Source organism: Amblyomma americanum, chromosome 3, assembly GCF_052857255.1.
Source record: "Amblyomma americanum isolate KBUSLIRL-KWMA chromosome 3, ASM5285725v1, whole genome shotgun sequence".
In the NCBI taxonomy this organism is placed as follows: domain Eukaryota; kingdom Metazoa; phylum Arthropoda; class Arachnida; order Ixodida; family Ixodidae; genus Amblyomma; species Amblyomma americanum.
The window spans coordinates 134,899,619-134,922,471 of NC_135499.1; the positions used below are offsets into that span (position 1 = coordinate 134,899,619).

General features: G+C 45.7%; 1 protein-coding gene across 1 annotated transcript in view; it reads right to left on the bottom strand.

The window, feature by feature from the left end:
- Positions 1–874: 874 nt before the first annotated feature.
- LOC144124149 (chitinase-3-like protein 1) overlaps positions 875–22,853 on the bottom strand; it is a 25,258-nt gene continuing 3,279 nt past the window's right edge. The window contains exons 2-8 of the mRNA XM_077656807.1: positions 12,313–12,594; positions 10,914–11,173; positions 9,767–9,867; positions 7,592–7,712; positions 6,113–6,307; positions 5,533–5,655; positions 875–1,089 (exon numbers count right to left, since the gene is read on the bottom strand). Coding sequence (XP_077512933.1) covers positions 922–1,089; positions 5,533–5,655; positions 6,113–6,307; positions 7,592–7,712; positions 9,767–9,867; positions 10,914–11,173; positions 12,313–12,594 — 1,250 coding nt within the window. The 3' untranslated portion in view covers positions 875–921. The remainder of the gene's footprint in view (positions 1,090–5,532; positions 5,656–6,112; positions 6,308–7,591; positions 7,713–9,766; positions 9,868–10,913; positions 11,174–12,312; positions 12,595–22,853) is intronic.

Genomic DNA, 22,853 nt, shown 5'->3' on the forward strand with positions numbered 1-22,853 from the left:
GCAAATGATCGCTCCGGGAAAGTAGGAACGCAAACCAGCTGCATCTGGGCAGTCGTGGCATTCGTGGGTTCATGTTGAGCAAACGTAGTGGCTATTTAGCTTCGTTACGTTTTTGTCGCACAAAATAGTTTATTTGATCTTCCCTATGGTATTTATTCCGCGCTCTGTTATCTCCAAGAGCCATATTTTCACCGTTTTATCTACTACAATAAGCCCCAAAAATTCCAAACAAGTTCGATAAATGTTTATTTCGCTCTATATGCCTCCACTAGTGTGAATGTCAATTTTGTTTTAGTTTTTCTACGAACGCCAGTGTGATTGAAAATAACGGCGTTCTTGCTATTAAAGTCATTTTCACTTAGTTTCTTTCTCCTCTGATACACACTCGCCACAAATGGCTTTGAGGTCGATGATCTTCGTTTGGTTTGGTTTGGTTTATGGGGGTTTAACGTCCCAAAGCGACTCGGGCTATCAGGGACGCCGTAGTGAAGGGCTCCGAAAATTTCGACCACCTGGGGTTCTTTAGCGTGCACTGACAAACCACGGTACACGAGCCTCTAGAATTTCGCTTGCTTTGAAATTCGACCGCCTCGACCGGGATCGAACCCGCGTCTTTCGGGTGAGCAGCCGAGCCTCATAACGAGTGAGCCACCGCTAAGGCGCCTATCCATGATCTGTCCGTCGATTTTGTTGCTACAGCTGGATTGTTTGGAGATGTCCAAATTTACTCAGCCATTGTACTGCTAACATGTATGTGCCTTTGCTGCCTTTCCTTATTGCCCACATCCCTGGTCCCTGCATTTCTGCTGTCACTCTGCAGTCATACCGGCATAATCCTCACCCTTTTGGTATGCGCATATGCAATACGCTGTACGTATTGCATATGAGTACCTACCTAATTTCTAATATGAGTACGAGTACCTAATTCCACGGTAGGTGTACGCGGACGGGCCGGTAGTCCTTCATCACGTTGAACGCCGTGTTCACCATGGGGTACCGTTCTCCCTGCTTGCACTTTCCCGAGTAGTCGTCTTCGTCCAGCGACCATATGAAGACTCCGCCCAGCCAGCGATCCCGATACCACCTGACCTGTGGGGGTGAGTGCATGTCCGGTAGGCGCATGTGTGAGCATACATTGTGGAGCGAAGAATGCGCAGCTTGAGTCTATAGGCTTGTATAATACAGGGGACAGCTTTTGAATGGTAGTTCGTAAACTATTGCCCTTCTCTCTTTCTCTTAACAATTTTGTCGACCGCGGACACTGCCATCAATCTATCTAGTATGAAATACAGGCTCTGCATATAACGCGATAAAAATGAGTATGCTTAAGGAACTTCAGCGCACAGTAACAGGGGAGTGGAGAAAAGATCATGATAAGACCAGCGCTATTTCAAAACTGGTGGTTTTACTGTAAGGACGGAGAACTTTATAGATATGCAGAGGAACACGTAACGAGTGCAAGGTAAGAGTCGTAAAGAAAAACATGGGGGCAAAAAACAAGCCGGCCAAAAACCTAAGGTCGTCATCGCCTCCTACACAGATACCTAAATTGCTCTTCCATCAGTGCAATTCATGGTTTGCACCAGCAGGTGTTATTGTCATTTAGTAAACGAAAGATCTTAGTCATTTCTCTTGCCACCATGACGAGATGTCGTCATGACCACATCGGGTTATTAGTTGGCTTGTTCTTTTTCTAAAGTTTTTTCTTCTTTATAGTTCTTATGGTTTATGGGGGTTTAACGTCCCGAAGCGACTCAGGCTACGAGAGACGCCGTAGTGAAGGGCTCCGGAAATTTCGACCACCTGGGGGTTCTTTAACGTGCACTCCCATCGCACAGCATACGGGCCTCTAGAATTTCTTTATAGTTTTTACTTAGCACTGTGTTGTGTTCATTTGATTTTTTTCACAACATGGGCTCTGATTTCTTCGTGCTTCTGAACGCAACAGAATCATCAATGAGTTCACGTCATCGCTGCTTCAACGGATTCAATGGAACGCATAAAGAACGAATAGGAAGCCCAGAAAACCAGGACAAGGCGTCTAGTTCGCGCGGCGGCCTCCAGGCGGCGATGCCTGGCGTCAAAAATTTCCACGGGGTTTTCAAATATTTTGCACAATCCATTGATTTATTGTAGCCGTCAGGACTTGCCGGTGCAAGCGCAGGAACTATTTTAAGGTCATATTCTAATACGCAAGACGTTCAGGCCATAACTATCAACTCCTAGCATCTTCGTGCACCATCCCGCCACACCCTTTAGTTTTCTTTCAGCTGTAATAAAAAATATTCCCGCTGAGTTATGTGATGCTCACGAATGGTGGCTGACAGATTACGTTAGGGTTGTGGGTTTCTGGGGGTTTGACCTACCGAAGTGACTGAAGCTATGAGGGACGCCGTAGTGAAGGGCTCCGGATATTTCGACCAACTGGGGTTCTTTGACGTGCAGTGACATCGCACAGTACGAGGCCCTGTAGAAATTCGCATCCATCAAAATTGAACCGCCGCAGCCGGAATCTAACTTGCATCTTTTGGGACAGCAGCCGAGCGCCGTAACTACTGAGCCACCGTGCCGGCTAAATGACGTTAGTCGGTGATGTCATCAGAAAAGGCGGCATATATTTACACAGGTCGGCGTTGCCCGCACAAAGTCCGTAATATTTCGCGGAATACACAGAATCACTGCAGTGGCCCAGCAGATTTAACGACTGCGTTTATTTCCATAAAATATCTGTAGCAAGAGAGTTCCTCTGTGAGAAACGTTACTAATAGAACTTCACAATTGTTTGTTTTTCTATATCCGCATACACAGCCGTGAAGAGCATTGCATTGAGCAAGAAAGTATGCCAGACGAAGCAGGCGTCTGAATAAGATCAAACTATGAGGCCGCAGAAACGTATAGCCTTATTGAAAAGTGTTCTTACCACGGTATTTGTTTATATGCTTCTCTTTTTTTTTTAACTGTAGAGTCGGCCCCTTCCGGAACCTCTGATGCTTGAAATACTGGAGGAGTGATGATAAGAATATTCCTCCCGCTCTGGAGGGCTCTTAGCTTCAGGGGTGCAAAATACTCCACTATACGGCTCAAAGCAGACGCTGCGTTCCAAATACTTGTATTCAAGACTGTGTACTCGAAAACAAAATCAAGGAAAGCCTTGAACGGAGGCATATAATGTACAGCCGCGGGCGTAATAGTACGTGTCACGCTTCAGCAATCACGCTGCTTTCGCTCCTTACGTTACTAAATTCACGCCTTACGTAGCGAAACGTTGTGCATACGCAAACAAATGTCTCTGTTGTGATCACGTATGAACCCAAGCAACCGTCATATTTTCTAACGGAACTCTTGAGAGAAGATTAAACGCCAAAGCGTGCTCCGCATCATTCAGGTCGCACCTGTGCATGCAGGTTTGTGAATTGGTAGGTCCGGATTCTTTATAAACAGTCGATGAGCAATGCACGAAATCTGCTTTGGAACGGCTTTCAAAGGTCGCTTTAAATGCACGCCGTTATTCCGAGATATTCACCTCCAAATTTCAACCTCTACCCACGCGATTCTCTGAGACAGACGGTCGCAATCGGCGCAATACTCCGCCGGGTGTGGCGATGCTGTTAATAATAGTGTTTCGTCTGCCTGCCTCACAGTACGATAGACGAATTGGCAAATGACATCATTTCACTTTCGGCTCGCGAAACGGAAAAAATTCCATATGCAACAGCTACTTCAAACAAGGGGGAATTTCGCGCCGATCGGGACTGCCTTGCGTGCGTAATTACACGTACTGGTTAGGAAATTCAGAGCCGAATACGTAGAAAGCACAGGCATGCAACGTGAATTCTACTGAGTGGCGTACAGTCTAGAAACACGAGCATCTGCAAATTTCCGACATGCACATTAAATTCGATGAATAGAGCACTTTGATTCTGGTCGGGGGAACAACGACAAAAGGGAACTATGACAGGCTACAACTGCTGCAAAAACGTGTCCTCCGAATTTTTGTGAACTACACCGGCCCTATTAGATTGTTGTCGACGCAACCACTTTTTACCAGATTTGATGTTTTACCAGCAAGTAAAGTTCATTTATGGATACTGGGACAGCAAATATATAAATAGAAACTTCACAGTATTTACACACCTGTTTCGGCTCAATATGATATTCATAACCCCAAACGCAGAAATAAAAAGGTCAGAGCAAATTATGGAAAACAAGATCTGGAATACCAAGTAATAGACATGTTAAATAACTCTGCTTCTATTTTAGATTTCTGCCTACCTAGAAAAAAGGTTCAAACGTGAACTGCGGGCAATTTTGTCTTCCGTTGAGATTGTTAAGTAACAATTATAAATGTAAATTTTGCTTTCAATTGTTGACTTCTTTTTACGTTTTTTGTGATATTTGAGCGAATCTTCAATGTGATTTTCAAAAAAACTTCCCATAGTGCTTAAGTACAGCCATGTTGTATGCATACGTGTACTATCTGTAACGATGCTTCTCTTTTTTATACCAGTTCTCTGCTGTACTGCTGTAGGTTGCACCTTTTGTTACGGGGGCAGAGACCTCCTCAGGCAACCATGCCTTTAGTCTTTTCCACCCGCAGGATGATGTGATTTTCCTGCAAATAAAAGCTGACTGACTGACTGATTATAAAGGAAAATGACTACAATAATTATCCCGTCACTTTGTGTCCACGTTGTCGTACAACCGATGTGCAAAGCGTATTTATTGTAGAGCTTATAGTTTGTTTTCAACAAATCGTAATGTATTTTTTATCCTCGCATTGACATGCTGAAATATTTTTTTTTGTGCACACTACAGAAATTCAGAACTGCCTACGTGGCCTATACTTGTGCTCTGCCTTGAAAAGAACTTTTGAAGTCTTTGATTTGTACCTCACGTGCTCTTTGCGTTCCCTTGTTCTTTCACAGATTGCCATACGCTGCTCACTGTTATAGGACTTAGTTGTCTGCCCCGCTTGTGTGATGAGCTCACAAATAATTCTCTTAGCGAGGCAATAGCAAGCGAAAAAGCGTGCATCTCATTCTTGCCGCACACCAAAGTTCTAAGCAGTGTGCTCTCCTCTTTGGCTTACTTTTGTAGTCGTCGTTGTTATGGTGATGCGTGTGCTTTAGTTTCCTGCATGAATCTCAGTTTATAATGAGGCGCTGTTCTGTGTTTATACTTTGGCGATGTTTTTTCTAACAGCTTTGCCAACTAGACCTGCGCCTATTGCTGCGACAAAGAATCTCCGGTTTCGTAATAAGAATATTTCCGGTGCGCAGCTGCAGTCTTCCGTTATTTTGCGGTGGCTATGATAAAATATTCTCGTTTACAACAGTTTTGTTTACTACCCATAATGCATCATGTAAAAAACAACATGGTACCCACTCGCTGTGCAGCAGTCCTAAAAGTTGACAGCCAAAGCCATCATGGTGGTTCAAAATGTGCAGGCACGTTTCTTCAACAGGTAACAGGGCCATGATTGGCGCAAAAAAACATTTTGAAAAAGCTAATACATGAGATGCTTCAGTGTACCTTTACATCGGCGCTGTCTTTGTCATCGTAGCTGACCCACTGGTTCTTATGGTAGATGTAAGGCGTCGCTGCGTATTTCACCCATTCACGCGTCCAGCCCATGTAGCTGGCACGCTGGCACGTCTGCAAAACAAGTTATGCAAACCTGTGCTGATCATACAAATCTTTCGGCGTTGTTTCTCGCTCATAGCAAAGCACCCGCACGCATGGCATGAGGAGAGTTCGACGTGAAGAACAATGTTTCACAGTGTCCCTTACAACTATTTCAGACTGAGTTGGAGCAACAGGTGTTCTAGTGGGATGAGTGCTGCGGAGTAATGCTAGCTCGTGCTACCACTAGCAGCTAAATTTAGTGCAACTAAAAATTTTAGTAAATAAAACGTGGATGAAATAAGGCTTGCAGGGTTGAGGCTAATGCGTAGAAAGTTCACTAAAGAATGACCTCTAAAAGCAGTCCTTAACTTATTCGATGTATGCTCACCAAAAGGCGCTAACTCGGTAACAATACATCGGCTGAAATGTTGGCGAATTCTGTAGCATGCTTTCTTTTCGCTATTTTAGACCCAAGTCTTGCGCTCACCTCGACGTAGTTCATGTAGCCGTCGGTGTTGGTCATATTTGCCGCGTTACCCAGCGGGTGCTTGTCGTTGAGCTTTGCACTGACGCCGTTGAATTCTGGTTTCTCCAGCGTGAAGCTGCGACCGTACGTTGCGATGCCTGGCACTAACTTGTATTTGGGCACTCCGGCGTCGCTCCACTGACCCACGCAAGTTTCCTGCGCGTACAAGGTTGGCGCCGGTGAAGCAGTTCGGCACATACTCGCGATCTTCGGGATCTGGATCACTAAGAGCAGATGATGAAGAATAAGCAGGCCAGAAGAGTCGGCAAAAAAAACTGCACGGCAGTAAAGCGAGAGATTTTCGTTACTCTAGAGCGCCCTCTAACGCTTACGTCACTCCCTACTTAAATGTCAGTAACTTCGAGAACGCGCGAGTATGCGACTAGAGTCCATGCCGCCGTAGTGACATTGCAAACACATCAGTGATCCATATACCAGTTTTAGCCCTTCCGCGTCTGTAAGCAGTTGCAGACTAACGAGAGATCGATTTTTGTAGCGATTGCTACATTACGGTAGCATTTCGAGCCTTCCGCGTGGCGGCTGTCACGTGGTTGGTCACGTGGTGCGGAGCAGCTGCTGGTGCCGCGAGCGCCGTGTCTGATCACGTGGTTGGTCACGTGATCAAGCTCCACTCGGCCAGTAGTAGCTATCGCGTCACTCCAGGTTTAACCAGAGCTAAACCACCGCCAATTTTTTTTTCTTTAGCTGTGCTGCTCGCCACTGCTCTCTGCTCCTCAGCCCTTGCCCTTTTTGTCATGGGAACAAGAAAAGTTTGTTCCTCCTCCTCCTCCTCCTGCCGAGGCTTGTACGAGATGGTCACGTGGCAGGTGCGCCGTACAGTGACGTCCACTGCTTCGCGTCGCAATGCGGGCAACGCGGGCTCGCGACTTTCGGACTGCGCGACTTTCGGAATGGCCATAATTTGTTGAGCACAGCTCCGAAGGCAATCGCTTTTCCTAAACCCTGAAAACAGATACGGATATTACTAATGGTCACCTACAAATTGTCTAATTTTTACCAGGTGCCTGTCTCTAGGTTAGAAATTTAGCTATTCGAATTTAGATAACCTGCTTACTGCTTAACATGTTTTCTGAGATCCGCCAACAGTGGTATTATTTTTCCGAAATACACATTTTTCTTCACCAAAAAGCCAATATATAAAAATTAATGGCGTGTTTCTCTGAAACACCTTGTAAATCATAGCCACCTTATAAGCTGTTTCGATCCCTTTGAGAAACCTACTTTTACGACAGAGTGACCGAAGTGTAAATTCAGTGGACGAAACGGGCAATTTTGATTTATTTTTGTCTTAAAAAGTAGCATAATCATTTCCTACAAGCGACGTTTAACTTGCGTTTTTTAAATAACTTATTGAATAATTTTGTGCTACAAGTGGTATCACCTTTTACATTAGCGTCTTTTGATCTCTGGACGGCTTACCGTCTCAATTTTCGTCGGGCCGTGCTGGTCCTTGTAGTGATAAAGTCCGCTGGTGAGCTTCGTCTTGGACAGGTCGTCTAGTTTGTAATCGTAAGTCATCAAGAACAGGTAGTCCAAACTCCTGCAGTTAGAAATATACCATCGGCATACATAAAGCTCCGCTGCAGCAAGTAAGCCAATCGCCACCACTACCGTCAAAGGCCGAAGGAAGCGCTTTTCTGCTAGTCGTATTGCTTGGAATGAAGGATGTGAGCCGGTATTAAAGTAGTTGGTCGGGTAGATCTCTGTCACATAAGCTTCGAGCGCGGGTGTAATCCGTAGAAGATTTTCTAGCTAGCTCATGCAGCGGCAGTACAGTCTGCGGCTGCTCCGGGTACACCCCGCGTCGAAAGTCTTCAGGCCACAGCGTTCACTTGCAGTGGGATGAATGCCCCTTAAATGCTCCATCTAGCGGAGCATTCAAGATATACGTCCAGCAGGAAGCTTCTCTACCGTGTGAAGAAACCTTCTCCTAACATTTCAAAGCCCTTTGGAGTTGAATGGTTCCCTGATGGCTCTATTATGTGGCTCAAGAGAAAAGCATTTGGCCTGGAAACTTTTGACCGAGGCTTTACGTGTTGTAAATGCGCAGAAAGCACACCGCCCAACCATCTTTCATAACAGGAAGCAGTTTGTGAGCGCGCCACAAATCCTCTATTGGCGTCCGATAAGACATCTATAAGACATCGTTGGCGCTTACACCAATGGCATTTCTTAAAGCATGCCCATTCTTACAACAATGCAGGCTCAAGCCGAACCTACACCACAGCAACGAACAAGAAACGAACGACGCGCACTCCACCTGATGCCTGGCTCACCGCTGTCTGGTTGCGATGACGTCATCGTTATTTCGTTTAAACATACGTGGAGAAGGTCTACATGTATTTTATCCATCTAATTTTCTGCTCATTTTTTTTCTCTACAAAAGCTTATTGGCTAATTGGGAAGGTGCCTGACTGGTCATATTTCCTTCCTTTACGTCACCGTCTGCATTGATGCAAGGCGGAACCAGACCTTCGTGCTGACACTAAGTGGCTGTATCTAACTCTGGTTAAAAGGGAGAGCCGGTTTAACCGAACAGCATGCGGGATTCCCAGTTCGTAACAAGTGACTCTATGGTTGTTTATTGTTACCGCACTTCTTGACGACAACCAAAGCCACTTTAGGAGCATCTGTTCAACAGTGCGAAAAGTTTGGCGAAACCGAATTGTCCTGAATTTGCGTTATATGTACAGCCATTGTAATAGACTTAACACACAATTAGTTTACTGCTTGGTCTTGCTGTGTGCCTCGTCATATATTGACAGTGTTCAAAATCTAAACAAGGTGAAAAGAATTGTCACTCTCATCCCCCCTCCCAACCGAAATGAGGAGCTTCATTGATGACACAACAGCCCCACTGCATGGCCTATAGAATCAAACCCCTCCAGAACTTTTGACAAACGGTGTATACCCCCGTCAAAAGTTTCCAGGCCATGGGTATTGTTTTGGGCCCTGTACAGGAAATTTATGACACTCCCAAACCTCGAAATATCTGCAGTAGTTAGGCGACGCTCTATACAAACATCTGAACGTTTTAGTAGCTTTAATGATGTCTTAAGTGCCAGGATATACTGCTGAAAAGCAACTCGTGTGGCCTGACCTGGGAATTTTTACTCACTGTCTACATTAGGGAAAACGCTAGCATTTGGCCGCTTACCGTACGAATTGGAGCCCGCTGTCCCGCAAGTTCTGAATCGCCCAGCTAGCTTAATGACACAGTGCAATAACTTATAGAGCGGCGCAGTGTTTGGAGCGTTGAGAAAGGCGGGCAGGTGGAGAAAAATTAAATTTAGTATGCCTGTCAAATCACCGCGAGATATACTCTAACTTCGTCAAATTAGAGCACCACTTTCAAGTCTGCGGAAAATCGGGGGGGGGGGGGGGGGGGGGCAGGATCTGAATATTCTCAGCTGGCCGCTTGAAGTCGACGCCTGTAACAGCCGCTGCGAACCCAGCCACTCGAACGTACCCATCGAAGTGACTACGTGGATTGGCATTGCTCAACTACCCAAGAGCGACAGTTTTCCGTAACCTCCTGCGTAATGTTTGCACTGCGGTTAAGGACACTTCAATAAGTACAGGCGGAATGCGTACCTTGCCATCTTCTCGCTCATAAAGATGTTGCACTTGGGGTCACGGCATGCAGGAAGCTGGGCCGTGATGAAAACTCCTTTCTTGAGTTCACGACGAAGGGTCTGCATAAGAAATCAGATCAAGTGATGGCGGCTTTCTGCGTTAAGGTGCGAAGATTCGAACCAAAAACTACGCGTTTTTAGCTCAGCGCAAAATCCGCTGACCTAGGTGCCTCATGTAGCTGCAGTAAATAAAATGGGACAATCAATTTGCACACCAGAATAAATTTATTGTTGTACTCGTACTGCAGTTGAAAGCGGCTGGTGAGTATAATTTGGGCTGACGAAAATTAATTAGAAACACATTGGCGACCCTCTATGTGATTTATAGGACGCAGTTTAATACTCACTCTCTGGGCCAGGTTCGGCGCACTTTCTACGAAGGGTCATAGATGCTTCAATCCGCACTTTTTGCATCGGTCACAGCCAGGTGATTAATGCGGCGTTCGGGTGCTTTTCGTCATCAGATTTACAAACGCGCTAGCCCTTCGTGTTACATTCCATTGGTGTCACCAATTCGGCTGCCACCGAGAATTTGTGAGCTTTTGTGCTTCGGCATCGATCCCCAGTTGTAATCCGGATTGTGAAGACTAGTTTTGGCTCTCGAGTTAACACACTCCACAAATTGATTGTATCACTGCTGCCTCTAAGGACAGAGATGAGGTTCATATGTCTAAGTACCTAAATGTAATCACAAAAAGACTCAATGAAAAGGGAACTTTTATAAGCAAGAAAAAACAAACAGAAACAAAGTACACGTGACGCCACACCCGGACAATTTTGCAAGTAAAATGCTTGCGTTGAGAATGCCTTAAGACGCGGATCCCAGAGGCTACGCTACACCGCCTTTCAATTCAAAACGGTGGCAACCCGTACTTTTCACTAATGGCGTCACGAGTTTTATTTGACGGGCGAGAAGAGTGTTAGAGCTAATTTTCTCGCCGAGAAATGCCTGTCTTGCTGCCGAACAAGCGTCAACGTAGCAAGAGAGAGTCAGGGAATCTATTTCTACTGCTTTCAATAATTGGATGGTGGTGACCTCAGAGGCCATTTAATGCGATGTTATTTTCGTTGCCCATTGTCAAATGCGGGCCGTGCATCCTCCTCACCTTGATGAACTTGAGTATTGTCATCACGTCCTCCTGCTTGCAGGGGGCGGGTCCGGGGCCCTCCAGATGAAAGTTGATGCCGTCCAGTCCTAACCAGCGAAGCGTATTCTTGATGTGCCTCACCAGCTGGTCGAGCTTTTTCCCGTCGCGTATCCGGTTCAGCAGGCTTTGCACGTGAGCTCCGGAGCCGTAGCTGACGAGCGTATTGACATGCTTGCCTCTAGAATTGAGCTTGACTCTGGTAAGATCATCCAGTATTTCTGTAACATAAAAAAGATAAGGATGCAGCAAGAAAATTTATCCGGACTTCAATCGCTGCTCAGCAGCTATCACACTTTTCGTACTCGGCTTGGACAGAGGACAGTAGAGAGGGTTTGGGTTCTCAAGCTGCAAGTTGACTAGTAGGTTCACCTTCGTCGAGATCTGTGAATTACTCTCAGGCGCATATGAAGATTGCACTGACTGTTTCTCATTGTACGCGTGATTGCGTTTGGTCACAAGCGTGCAGTAATAAAACACACCACTTTATAATTGCCACGAGACATCATGGGTGACTTTAGAGCAGCAGGGCGGCGCACAACTCATCCGCCATTTTTGAACAGGCGATTGAGTAGACATCGAATAGCAACACTGCAGTGGGACTCAGTTATCGGCTATGCCTTCTGAGGGACGAAGAGTTCTCTACCGTTATTTTTCGGCAGCTTGATCTTTAAAGACTGCTTCAGGAAGCGCCATCTAGAGGAAATAAATTCGCCATTTGAGCTGCTTCGTCGATTATTGAAAAAAAAAACCTTATGCAGGAGCTAAGCTTGTATTCTTAACCATTAAATAGTCTAATCATTCTTTCTCCCCTGAAGCAATGATACCTATCGCCTATTACATAACATCTGAATAGTTAGTAAGCCATGTAAGGCATCGGTTTCAGCACGAAAGGCAGGCTTGAGCAATGGTAAGAAAAAAAGAATCGGGGAAAGACTCGCGACATCCTCATTCCTCAACTCCTGTGTCGCATGCGGGAGGTGGGTAGGAAGGTAAGGGTGGAAGGAGAGAAATAATAAAGAAAGAATGGGAAAAGAAAAGCAAGGAGAAAGAGGAACAACGGAAAGAAGAAAGAAACGGACAAAGAGATGAAGCAAGGAAGAAGGAAAAACAAAAGAAAAGGAAGAGAGAAATAGGGGAAGAAAAAAGAAAGGAAACGGCAGTAAGAAGGAAGGAAAGAAACTAAGGGAAAATAGGGAAAGAATCAAGAAAGAAGTGTAGAAGAAAGAAAGAAGGAAAGGAAAAAAGAAAAGAAAGAAATGTCTGAATAATTAAAGGAAGAAACAAAGAAGAAATAATTAAATAATGAAAGAAAGGAAGGAAGAAAGAGAGCGAGGAAGAAAAAAAGTGGAAGACGCACTCTTCTCTCCCTTGTTGCCCCTTTTGCGGTAAATGAACTCTCCAGTGTTGTTGTCCGTCTCTAGGAAGGAGTAGACGATGTGTGTGCACTTGGCCAGCGGCAGGCTCCTCAGCGTGAATTTCTGCACGCCCTTCCGCTCGAAGCCCTCTCCACGCAAGAAGCACACCAGCGGAGCACGCTCATTGCGGCGTGACTCTGTTCGCTGGTCATCGTCCTCCTTATCATCCTCGTCGTCCTCTTCGACGTTGGCCGCCATGTGCACCGGGACGCCGGCGCCTGCGGCTAGAACACGCAAGTGGGGAGACGAAGCAGGGTTGAACCGAGTCCATGCTGCCAGCGAACTGCTAGAGGCACGCCTACCTTTTCCGAGCACCGTTAGTCGACAGTGTGAAGTGGCAGATTAGACTTTCCCACAAAAGCGGATAAACTAAGACTAACTGCAGCACTTCGCCCTGTACGGCGAACAGTTACTTACCATCGCAGTCACTCCGCTAGAGGATTAACTATTACTGATGGCCCCTTTTGCATGTAGCCTCTGACGTAGTAACTCCGCAAGGGAACCACGTTCTCCGCGATCCCTTTGCAGTTAGTCTCTGTGTGAATAAGTTTGAATCAGCGAGTGAGTTTGAGGCACTAATGGCTGTGGCCACGAAGCTAATCCCCCGAAAGATAAACCCTTATTCATTTTACTCTCATCTGACTGAAAAGGTAGCGCGTGTTTTCGTTCGATGGCTCGCCACTCACGTACACAGTCAACATAAAAACAAGAAGCTTGAACTCTAACCTGGTGTTAAATGCTTTCGGCACGCAGTAGTTTCTGGGTACATTTTTACTATATTGTCGTGAATTTTTGCAGCCTTTGCATTCTTCTTAGCGTTCTTTGCATCATTGCATTCTTCAAAGCTGCCGGCACACCGCTTTATCGCTTCGTTTGCGATGCAAGGCGCGACTAGATTGATCTCGATTGATCGCAGCCAGGCAGATCCGATTCTACATTATTCCGGAATGTTCTAGTAACTTTGCACTTTTTATCTCGAAAATTCGCTATCAGTTTTAAATTGAGCACGGCCGACAGCGGTGGAGATTCTGTTCGAAGACCGCCGAGCACCCTTGCTGCTACGCCGCCGCCGAGTGATTCAGTCGATTGTAGGCGCAAGTCAGCCCAAATAAATAGTTTTGTTTAGACACCATTTTCACAGCATTTCTGCTCTCCGAGCTGCAGTCACCATTTTGTGACCAAATCCTAAATGCATTTTTGAAAGCGCATCATAAGCTGCACCGCTGCACTTTCAATGCACTGGCAAGAGCGCCGTTGACAGTCTACACAGTACGGCGACCGTGATACGCCTAGTGCACGAAGAATTCTTCCCGACCCGTGTCCCAATGCAGCCACGATGCGCGAAAGCACTAGACGCCAACTCACTGAGAGTTCTGCAGAGTCGATGCCTAGATAGGCACCAGACGTATGACGGGCAGAGTACGGCTCTTGCAATGTGAAAATTGCAGCTGCGTTACATGGTCCGTGCACTCTCCGCGAGCATCTCAAAGCGAAGGACGAAGAGCACCACACCTTACGCATTGGGCTTTTCAACGTACTTGTCACGAGAAGGTGCAGTTCACGGGAAGCAGGGCTTCCGCTCGGGAGGCCTTGTAACTACCAAAGAGCTGACATGGTTATGGTCGCTGAGTCAGTTGTTCAGAAAGCAAGAAGAATCTCGGGGGTACTGAAATGTACATACACAAAATATCGCCTTCGCTCTTAGGTGATGAACAGTAGTTTGTCAATATGCCTCAAGAGGAAATATATAGCTGCTATATCTAAGACGCGGGCTCGATCCCGGCCGCGGCGGTCGAATTTCGATGGAGACGAATTTCTAGAGGCCCGTGTGCTGTGTGATGTCAGTGCACCTTAAAGAACGCCACGTGGTCGAAATTTCCGGAGCCCTTCACTATGGCGTCTCTCATAGCCTGAGTCGCTTTGGGACGTTAAGCCCCCATAAACCAAACCAAGCAGCTTTATCTCACCTGTTATATATAACCTATGGGGGCAGAAATGCGGAGGCTAACGAAAAGGTTTGAACTTAAATTGAGGACAGCGCAGCGAGATGCAAAGGAAACTCATGCGTGCAACGTTAAGAGGCAGGAAAAGTGCAGAATGAGTTAGAAAAAAGCTCAAGATAACGATACCTTAGTCACCATTAAGAAGAATAAATGGGCATGGGCAAGGCATGTAATGCGAAGGCAAGATAAGCGACAGTTCCTTAAGGTAGCGGAGTAGATTCCAAGAGAGGCCAAGAGCGGCTTGCGGCGTCGAGAGTCAGGTGAGCGGATAAGTAAGGAAGTTTGCTAGTATAAGATGGCGGAAACTGTCATAAGGCAGGGTTAATTAGTGGGACTTTGGAGAGGCCTTAGTCCTGCAATGGGCGTAGCCAGGCTAATAATAGTGATGATGATGATGATGATGATGATGATGATGATGCCTGTCGATAGTGTTTGCAGTGAACTTTGCGTCTCAAATATTGAAATCCTGCTCTTTCAGAGGAGTACGCAATGAAATTTAAAAGTGTATTAAGCAGAAATTCACAGGAGAGGTTCTCAAATACCATCTTTATTTTAGAATATCAAATTACATTTAAAACGTAATTACATTTAAAGGAGACCCGCCACGGTGGCTCAGTCGTTATGCCACTCGACTACTGACCCGAAAGGCACCGGTTCGATCCTGGCTGCGGTGGTGGCATTTCAATGGAGGCGAATTGCTAGTTGCCTAGTTACTGTGCGATGTCATTGCACGTAAAAGAACCCCACGTCATCGAAATTATCCGGAGCCCTCCACTTCGGCGTCCTAACCGTCAACCAAACCTACATTTATAATATAGATACGTTTTAACGCGACATCTTTAAGGATCCTGTTCAGCAGAAAACCCGGCGTCGTCGTCGTCGGCGGTGTGAGTGAAAACTTCACACAGAAGCGACCTAGGTGGGTGACCTAGTTCACGAGGGCTTATGACGTCACCACGGCCTGCCCACAGGATTGCGAGCAAACTGCCGACCGTTGCAGGTGGTAGTTAAATTATAAACTGGTCGCGAGAGGTTGCTCGGGAAAGCCAGCCTGGGTCTCACAAGCCCCACCGATGGCTGTGTTTGAAATGTAACATCGAACAGTGGCGCATCGCTTAACCGCTTCAGCACTGCGCCAGTAGTGGTATGAGGACTCCCAGTGATCTATTACTGTAACGACGAGAATGACGTATTCCATATATATATATATATATATATATATATATATATATATATATATATATATATATATATATATATATATATATATATATATATATATATATATATATATACCAACCGCCACAGAATACAAGAGAGCATATGGAATTTTTTTTACTTCTGGTGTTGATCAATAGATATTATTACCAAATATTTTATCGCTAAGAGACAATTGATTCGAAGAGCAAAAGAAAAAACAACCGATAAGAAAAACCACAAGCCGCCGATGGGAACCGCACCCATGACCTCCGAATTGCGTGTCCAGTGCTCTATGCAAATATATACACCCATTAACGCGAGCACGACACACACTTTTGTTCTATCATTAACAGTCACTCACAATACTTCTTGCCCTCCACCCAAAAAGGCCTGCTCCTTGGAACACCATACCTCGCAATGTTCTGCAGCAGTTTCCGAAGAATATCGTGGTTACAGCCAAACTGGACCGTCAACAGGGCAGGCTAACCACCTGAGAGTCCCATCCATGACACGTACTACACCGTCGCCAGGTACAAGGTATGGTCACAACGACTGCACCAGCTGTGCCGCAAAGCAACGTAGGAAGCCTCCACCGAAACATATCCCGTGGCAGAAGAAGCACATAAAATAGCTGGAGCTGGACTGTTCCATCAACACACCTTTCGCAGAATCGCGATGACGCAGGTAGAAGAGAGCCCTATGCGCTGTCGCCAACCACATATCGGAGCACTTTCATGGTTCCTGAGGCGGGCATATGCACATACACCTAAGGGTCGTTTTCAATGAATTCGAGAGCAATCATGCATTCAGGAATGACAAAAAACGACCTGCCCTCGCTGTCACTGAGCAACCCTCCAACCTGAAGCACTGTTAAATAGGAAAGAACAAACTACAAGCTATTCGAACAAACTGCTGCTAGTAATCGTTGCTTTCGCACGCTTTCTCGCGACGTGACGCCACCCACATTCCGCCAAGCTTAGACACACTCCTTGGCATGCGCCATGTTCCACCGATTTATCCCCAAACGTCCAGAACACACACATTCTGAAGTTTGCACGGATTCCTAGACAATGAACACATATAGTGGAAACTTTCTATGGCAGAGCTGGACGACTCCACCTGTAAAACTGCACGTCGCATAAGGAAGGGCCTTGCCGACGCCGTATATTCAAGACAACCTATGTATTCCGTTCTTGCAATCGGCTTTGAACAAAGCATGTCAGCAGGCCGAACACACCACAGGTGCAGATAAAAAATATCTTAGTTCTTTGTTTCAATTTCTCACCACGCATTCCGATGCATTCATGCTCGAAAAAAAATGCGGGACCCCTTGCCTTTATATCGTGGTCAAAGAATACTCCGCAACCAAGCCCCTCTAGCTCCTCCCTATCGTAGCTGCCCCCTATTGCAGCGGTAAGGGCCCGGCCTGGTCTATAACTGGCTGCAGCTACTTCTCATCAGCGCCGCGATGCCATATTCGCCAGCAAGCAGGAAATCGAACGATACTCTGAAATTGTTCAGTGGTTATTGTGGCATTTTGAGTCTACCTAAGAAAGGAGCTGGCCTGCGAAACGTTTCAATCCCTGAATCCTGGCTACCCTTGATCACATGCGAATCCGTGCAATCGAACGACGTCGCCACGTGAAAGACGGCAAAGGCTCCCTAGCACAACCGGATGACTCGCCCTATGTATTTTGCTATCGGCATTGCTTACAACGACTCAATAATGAACATGTATTATTTGAAGGACGCAAAAACACTGAATATTCACCCCTTTAATCCGGTGCCCTATGATCCATATATATATAGTAAGCCAGGTTGCCCTTACTACCTCACCTATCCGACAAGTCGGCACCTTCCTTTCAGCGCGCCTAAAGCGAAACGGCGGTCGTTTACTTTCTCCCGACATGTTTACAGCCGAGTGGCTCTCCCCGTTAAGCAGCAACCGTACTTTAGCCCGAACTAACCACTCGAATAATAGGTCTCAAGAGAGAGGAGAATATATCCAGCAGGGTTTATAATAAGGACATTTCTGTTTTTCTCAAAGATAATACATTAATTAATCAAACAGTGAAGTAACGCAGCATACTATTTCTGCTTTTGTGTTCATCACTGCATGACAGATTTTTAGGACACTTTATTTTATAACCTCTTTATTGCATGGCCAAGCAAGTACAAAACCACAGGCTTGTATGAACGTTTTTAGCAGGAGTGTCACGTTGCAGATGTCTTTCTAAGCAGTGTTCTTTAAAGCGCTGAGCAGGTTTGTCTTTTTTGTAGGTGAATTGGACTAGCGGAATTCATGAGGGATAGCAGTGTCATCCAGTTTGTGACACTTGTATTCGTCTTGGTCTTTCAACGTGTTCGATTTGCCTTTCCTCTAGTTTTGTTTCTGTGACCTGCTTGCGGAATATCTTTTGTCTCACGCTTTCACATATCACATGTATCATAGTTCCTTGCTGGTGCCATGTTATGCTGATATTCCACACATGGCCGCCTTCGTGCCACAGTTGATTTGTTTTTGTTTTTTACTGTTCCCACAAGGTGCGCTGACGGGCGGCCTTTTGAGCACATGCATTCCTGGATGTGGCTGAGCGGCCGCTTCCGTCAAAGTCATTCCACACTTGGATTCCTTATCTTATCTTGCTCTGCGCTGAATAGCCTTGCGGCCGTCTTTATCCACTGCGTGCTGTGAGAGGCAAAATTTTAATGAGCGGAAAGCATATTAATAAAAAATGTGCTCGCTATCAATCACTCTTCTTGTAGCCCAGGGATTCAACGTAATCTACATTTTTTTATTAAAAAAACGATACAATCAACTACGCATACTTTTGCCTTCGCCGCGTTTCTATTGTAATGCGCGGCAACTTTTTCTGGCAATGGAGCAGAAGCTACGGCGCCGAAATAGGCCCTCTCCTACGGATCAAAATTTTACACTTACTTGCAGTTTTTTGTAATCCCTTAAAACAAAATATCTTTTAGATATTCAATTATTAGCACAACTGCCAACTTTCTATGGTAGAACCCCAAAATAAAAATTATTTTCTTAAGTACAGTGAGTTGGCTGGCCACTTGTTATTACAAGAAGCTGCAAAAAAAAAAGAAAGCAACCCGCCCGGCGGCCGAGCGCACCGTCGTTCGACCGAACTCTTTGGCGGCATGACAGAGTTACGTATGCTTCGCCCGTGAGGCCTCTTTTCCATTGCCACAAAAACATGTCATCGAGTATAGCAAGGGTTGCATTCAGAGCTGGAAAATTCACCTAAGGCCATCGGGCCAAGGCTTGTGATATCCGGGAGCACAATATCAGAGAAATTTTAAAAAACTAAACATCCTGCCGTCATCCCAAGCAAGTGGACTGAAAAGAAGTGGACCACTATCATCTGGATGAATGCCACGTGGGATTCCTTAAGCCCGCGAGGTAGCAAGCACCACATTTCTTCCGGTTGTCGTATGCAAGTGACCAAACTATTACCCTAAACGTAGCTGAAACGGCTCGTGATCACACCTTTCATTCAAAGCGCTAAGGAGTTCGAAGCCACTTGGCCAAGAAACCCTAAAACGGGGCTTTTGGTGCCGCACACGGACTGTCATGCAAGGCCGTCGGAAGATGGCCTTGTGAATCCTAGCACGGTTCCTGCTTAGCGAGCTCGAAGGTCACGCCACAGCGGTGAATGCAGCTAAAGATATTCCCTCGCTGCCATGAATATGTGACACAAAAGACAAAAAGAGCATGAAACACATCTAGCTCAGCTCGTCATTCAAAGGGTAACCCATATATGACCTGTCCGGCCTTCATACCATTCATTCGGATTCAGTGCCAGCACAGTGTGATGATATGTTATCGAGATTAAAACTAGGCTACAGAATTCGTTGGTGACGAAGGATTTATTCGGGCTGGCTCTTATCAGCCTAGATAGAATAACATGCTTACGCAGGTTTAACCCAGTGTCTCAGATGGAAGAGACAACTTTATTGGGACGCACCATTAGGCAACGGGACGGGATAACTTCAGCGCCAACTCCATTATTCAGGAATAGCAGCACCATCAAATATGTGTCCCCTTCTTCCGAGAGTGAAAGAGTGCGGCTGAGATTTTCATTATGTTCGACGTGTTTTCCGTGAGGTTTTTTACTTGCTTAAGCTAGCAATCCTGTCTCCTTGTCGTCGCAGACAAAAACTTCTGCGTGTATCTTCCCTCCCAAACAGTTCCGTTACGTTCCTTATGTCGAAAGCCTAGCTGTGCACTTTCCGTCAGTTTTCTGCCGTCTCCCTTCAGGCGCGGGACTTTCTCAGGATTGAAAATCGTGTAAAAAGCAATGTCTTGTCTCTAACCTAATCGTTCCTCTAATTCATTGCTGCCATTGCCCGGTTATTTCTCAGATTTTAAGGACCAGTACAGCGCATGTCTCGTCCATCGTCACATAAAAACAAGTCCGCCCTGCGTTCATTAAAACTTCTCGCTGGAAATTAGGGCATAATATTCGGGCCTCGGGCTCTGTGTTTTCTGTGGCCTGACGTCTGTTCTAGAAAAGCATTAGTGTCGAACGGCTATGCGGTATGCTTATCTTCTGTTTTGCTAGCTCAGTTCCCCATGGTTATTGCAGGAATCGTATCGTCGTGTTTCTACAGGAGGACAACCGTTTTTGCGAGTGTTCCAGTCAGGCACTCACCTGTTTTCGAAGATGCAGTCATTACGCACGAAAGACTGGACCGATTAACAACAGCATAATACGAGGAGACTGAAATTCTCTTATGACCACGATGAGTTTAACTATTGCCTGTTGGCTTTCATTGGAGAGTTTAAAAAGTATAAGCATTTTGATAAGTCTGAAAATAATTTTATTCCTGCATATTTTATGGTACCATAAACACAGTGCGCATTAAAGAGAAAAAAAAGAAGAAAGCCCCCTCTATAACGTCTTGCAGTTAAGGAGGTTAACATGCCTTCATACGGTGCTGCAAATAATCGGTAAATTATAAAAAAAATTTTACGGCGATTAGTGCACAAATAACCTTCGCAGCCATGTCCATTTTTCTCATACTGCGATCACTTTACAGCATCATTTGCTGTTCTCTCTTGATACTGTATGCATTGAGGTTAAATAAGTTGCAAATAACACGGTTCATAAGCGCTCTGTGCAAGATAAGCTTCTCATCATCAAAATCTGTTTGTCAATGAAGTGATTGACGGTTATCTCTTCAACTAATGAAATGTATCTAGATAGGAAACCACATAGGGCTCAGAGGGAAAGGAACAATTGGTAATAGAGGAGAAAGATTTGCAGCAGTAAAACCTGAAATCGCAGCCAATAGTGAAAGGGGACTAATTGTCGCTGTAGAAGATTACTTCAACCATAGGCTATACGCATTAAGATACACGATACATCAATACTGCACGATCAACGGAGGTGAAAAGTATTTCTCTCCGCCTTATAGCTGTCTAAAGTGACATCATGTGACATCTGGAAAGCTGTGAAAAATTGTCAGAAGTTTTAAGTACTGCTGTGGCTACGGCTTGCAGCTGACCTATATATAACGTCAGAATTTAGTTTCTGTATATTGTGATATACAAAGTTCCTGTTTCACAAGCGGCAAGAGGTACGAACGAAAGCGCATGCACGACTATAATTATGAAAAGCAGCATGCAGCGTAAGATTTCCTGGTCAAGAGAATAGCAGCAAATAAAAAAAAATGTTGGTCGATTCGCGTAGTGAGGCCAGATGCGAATTACGTGTACAAGCAGTTTGGTTTTCACGTCGGTTTCGATGATCGGATCCAAAGTTCACGGATTGCGTCTGTTCGGATAGCGATAATGGGTTAATATCCATATATGCGGAATCGGTAATTCTCTACATTCAGAGATCCCTTGGAGTCTTCCTACCCCTCCTGGCGCACTGCTGCAGCGGTCAAGCGATGCGTGACTGCCTTTCTATTGCAGGTCCTTGCATCGGTGGGACTTGGACTGCTTGGACTGGGCATGCGATCCAGGTTGCTCTTCACGAGCAGCTTCTCAGGATTAACTAAGCTGCCGCCTTGAACAGTGGGCAGGCCTGCTCACCTGCCTGCCACAAAACCAGCTTCAGACAGACAGACAGACAGACAGACAGACAGACAGACAGACAGACAGACAGACAGACAGACAGACAGACAGACAGACAGACAGACAGACAGACAGACAGACAGACAGACAGACAGACAGACAGACAGACAGACAGACAGACAGACAGACAGACAGACAGACAGACAGACAGACAGACAGACAGACAGACAGACAGACAGACAGACAGACAGACAGACAGACAGACAGACAGACAGACAGACAGACAGACAGACAGACAGACAGACAGACAGACAGACAGACGGACGGACGGACGGACAGACAGACAGACAGACAGACAGACAGACAGACAGACAGACAATGGTTAAATGCGGGGAATGGCCATTGCTAGCATAATACAAAAATTCCGCTATGGCGCGTGACCTCAACCACTGCCACAAAGCATAAATCTCCATACTGGCAAATGCAGCGTAGTGCGAAAATGTTCACTCATCCTCCTTACTGTTTCCGAGCTGTTTCACGCACCTGCGGCTCCGATAATGGGGTATTTTGTGCACTTGATAGCACGGGCGCCAATATATCTTGCTGTATAGGGTATTTCGCCGCAAAAGCCTTTCCATGTAGCCTAAAGCACGGTGTCGCATGTAAATGGCTGCCTCACTCGCTCAAACAGGCACTGGCCGATTTATAGCTTCGGGCACTGATGCACATATAGTGCGCGAAATCCTGTACTTCTCTGTCGTTGTCAAGCCAATTCAGGAAGGGTAAAAAATTATTTCGTCCTCTCGTCGGCGTAGGCTATGTTTCTCAGCAAGAAAATAGGATGACGGCAAACAAGCTGCCTCACAGGGTCGAAGTGGCAGGCGCGAACATTACTCATTACTCGACTATTACTCGACCTAAAGGGTCGCGAAACACTGTATAGTCGAGTACACTCTAAGTACAGCATCGCCTGATGACTGTGGGATTGAACGGTGCTACCTCCGATTAAAATTGAGGCCCAATCACTGAAATCTAAAACACAAAACTATTATTCTCAGTGAATAGTGTTTCCGCATTTTTGAGTCGGTATAAGAACTTAAAAGAGAACAGAAGCCACATTCACTGCATGTGGACGTATTGCCATCTCGGCCAATGCATCAAAATTCCATTCACCAACCAGATATATGGCACTGCTAACGATCAGCAGAGGATGGTAATGAACAGGAGAGTTGTCAGC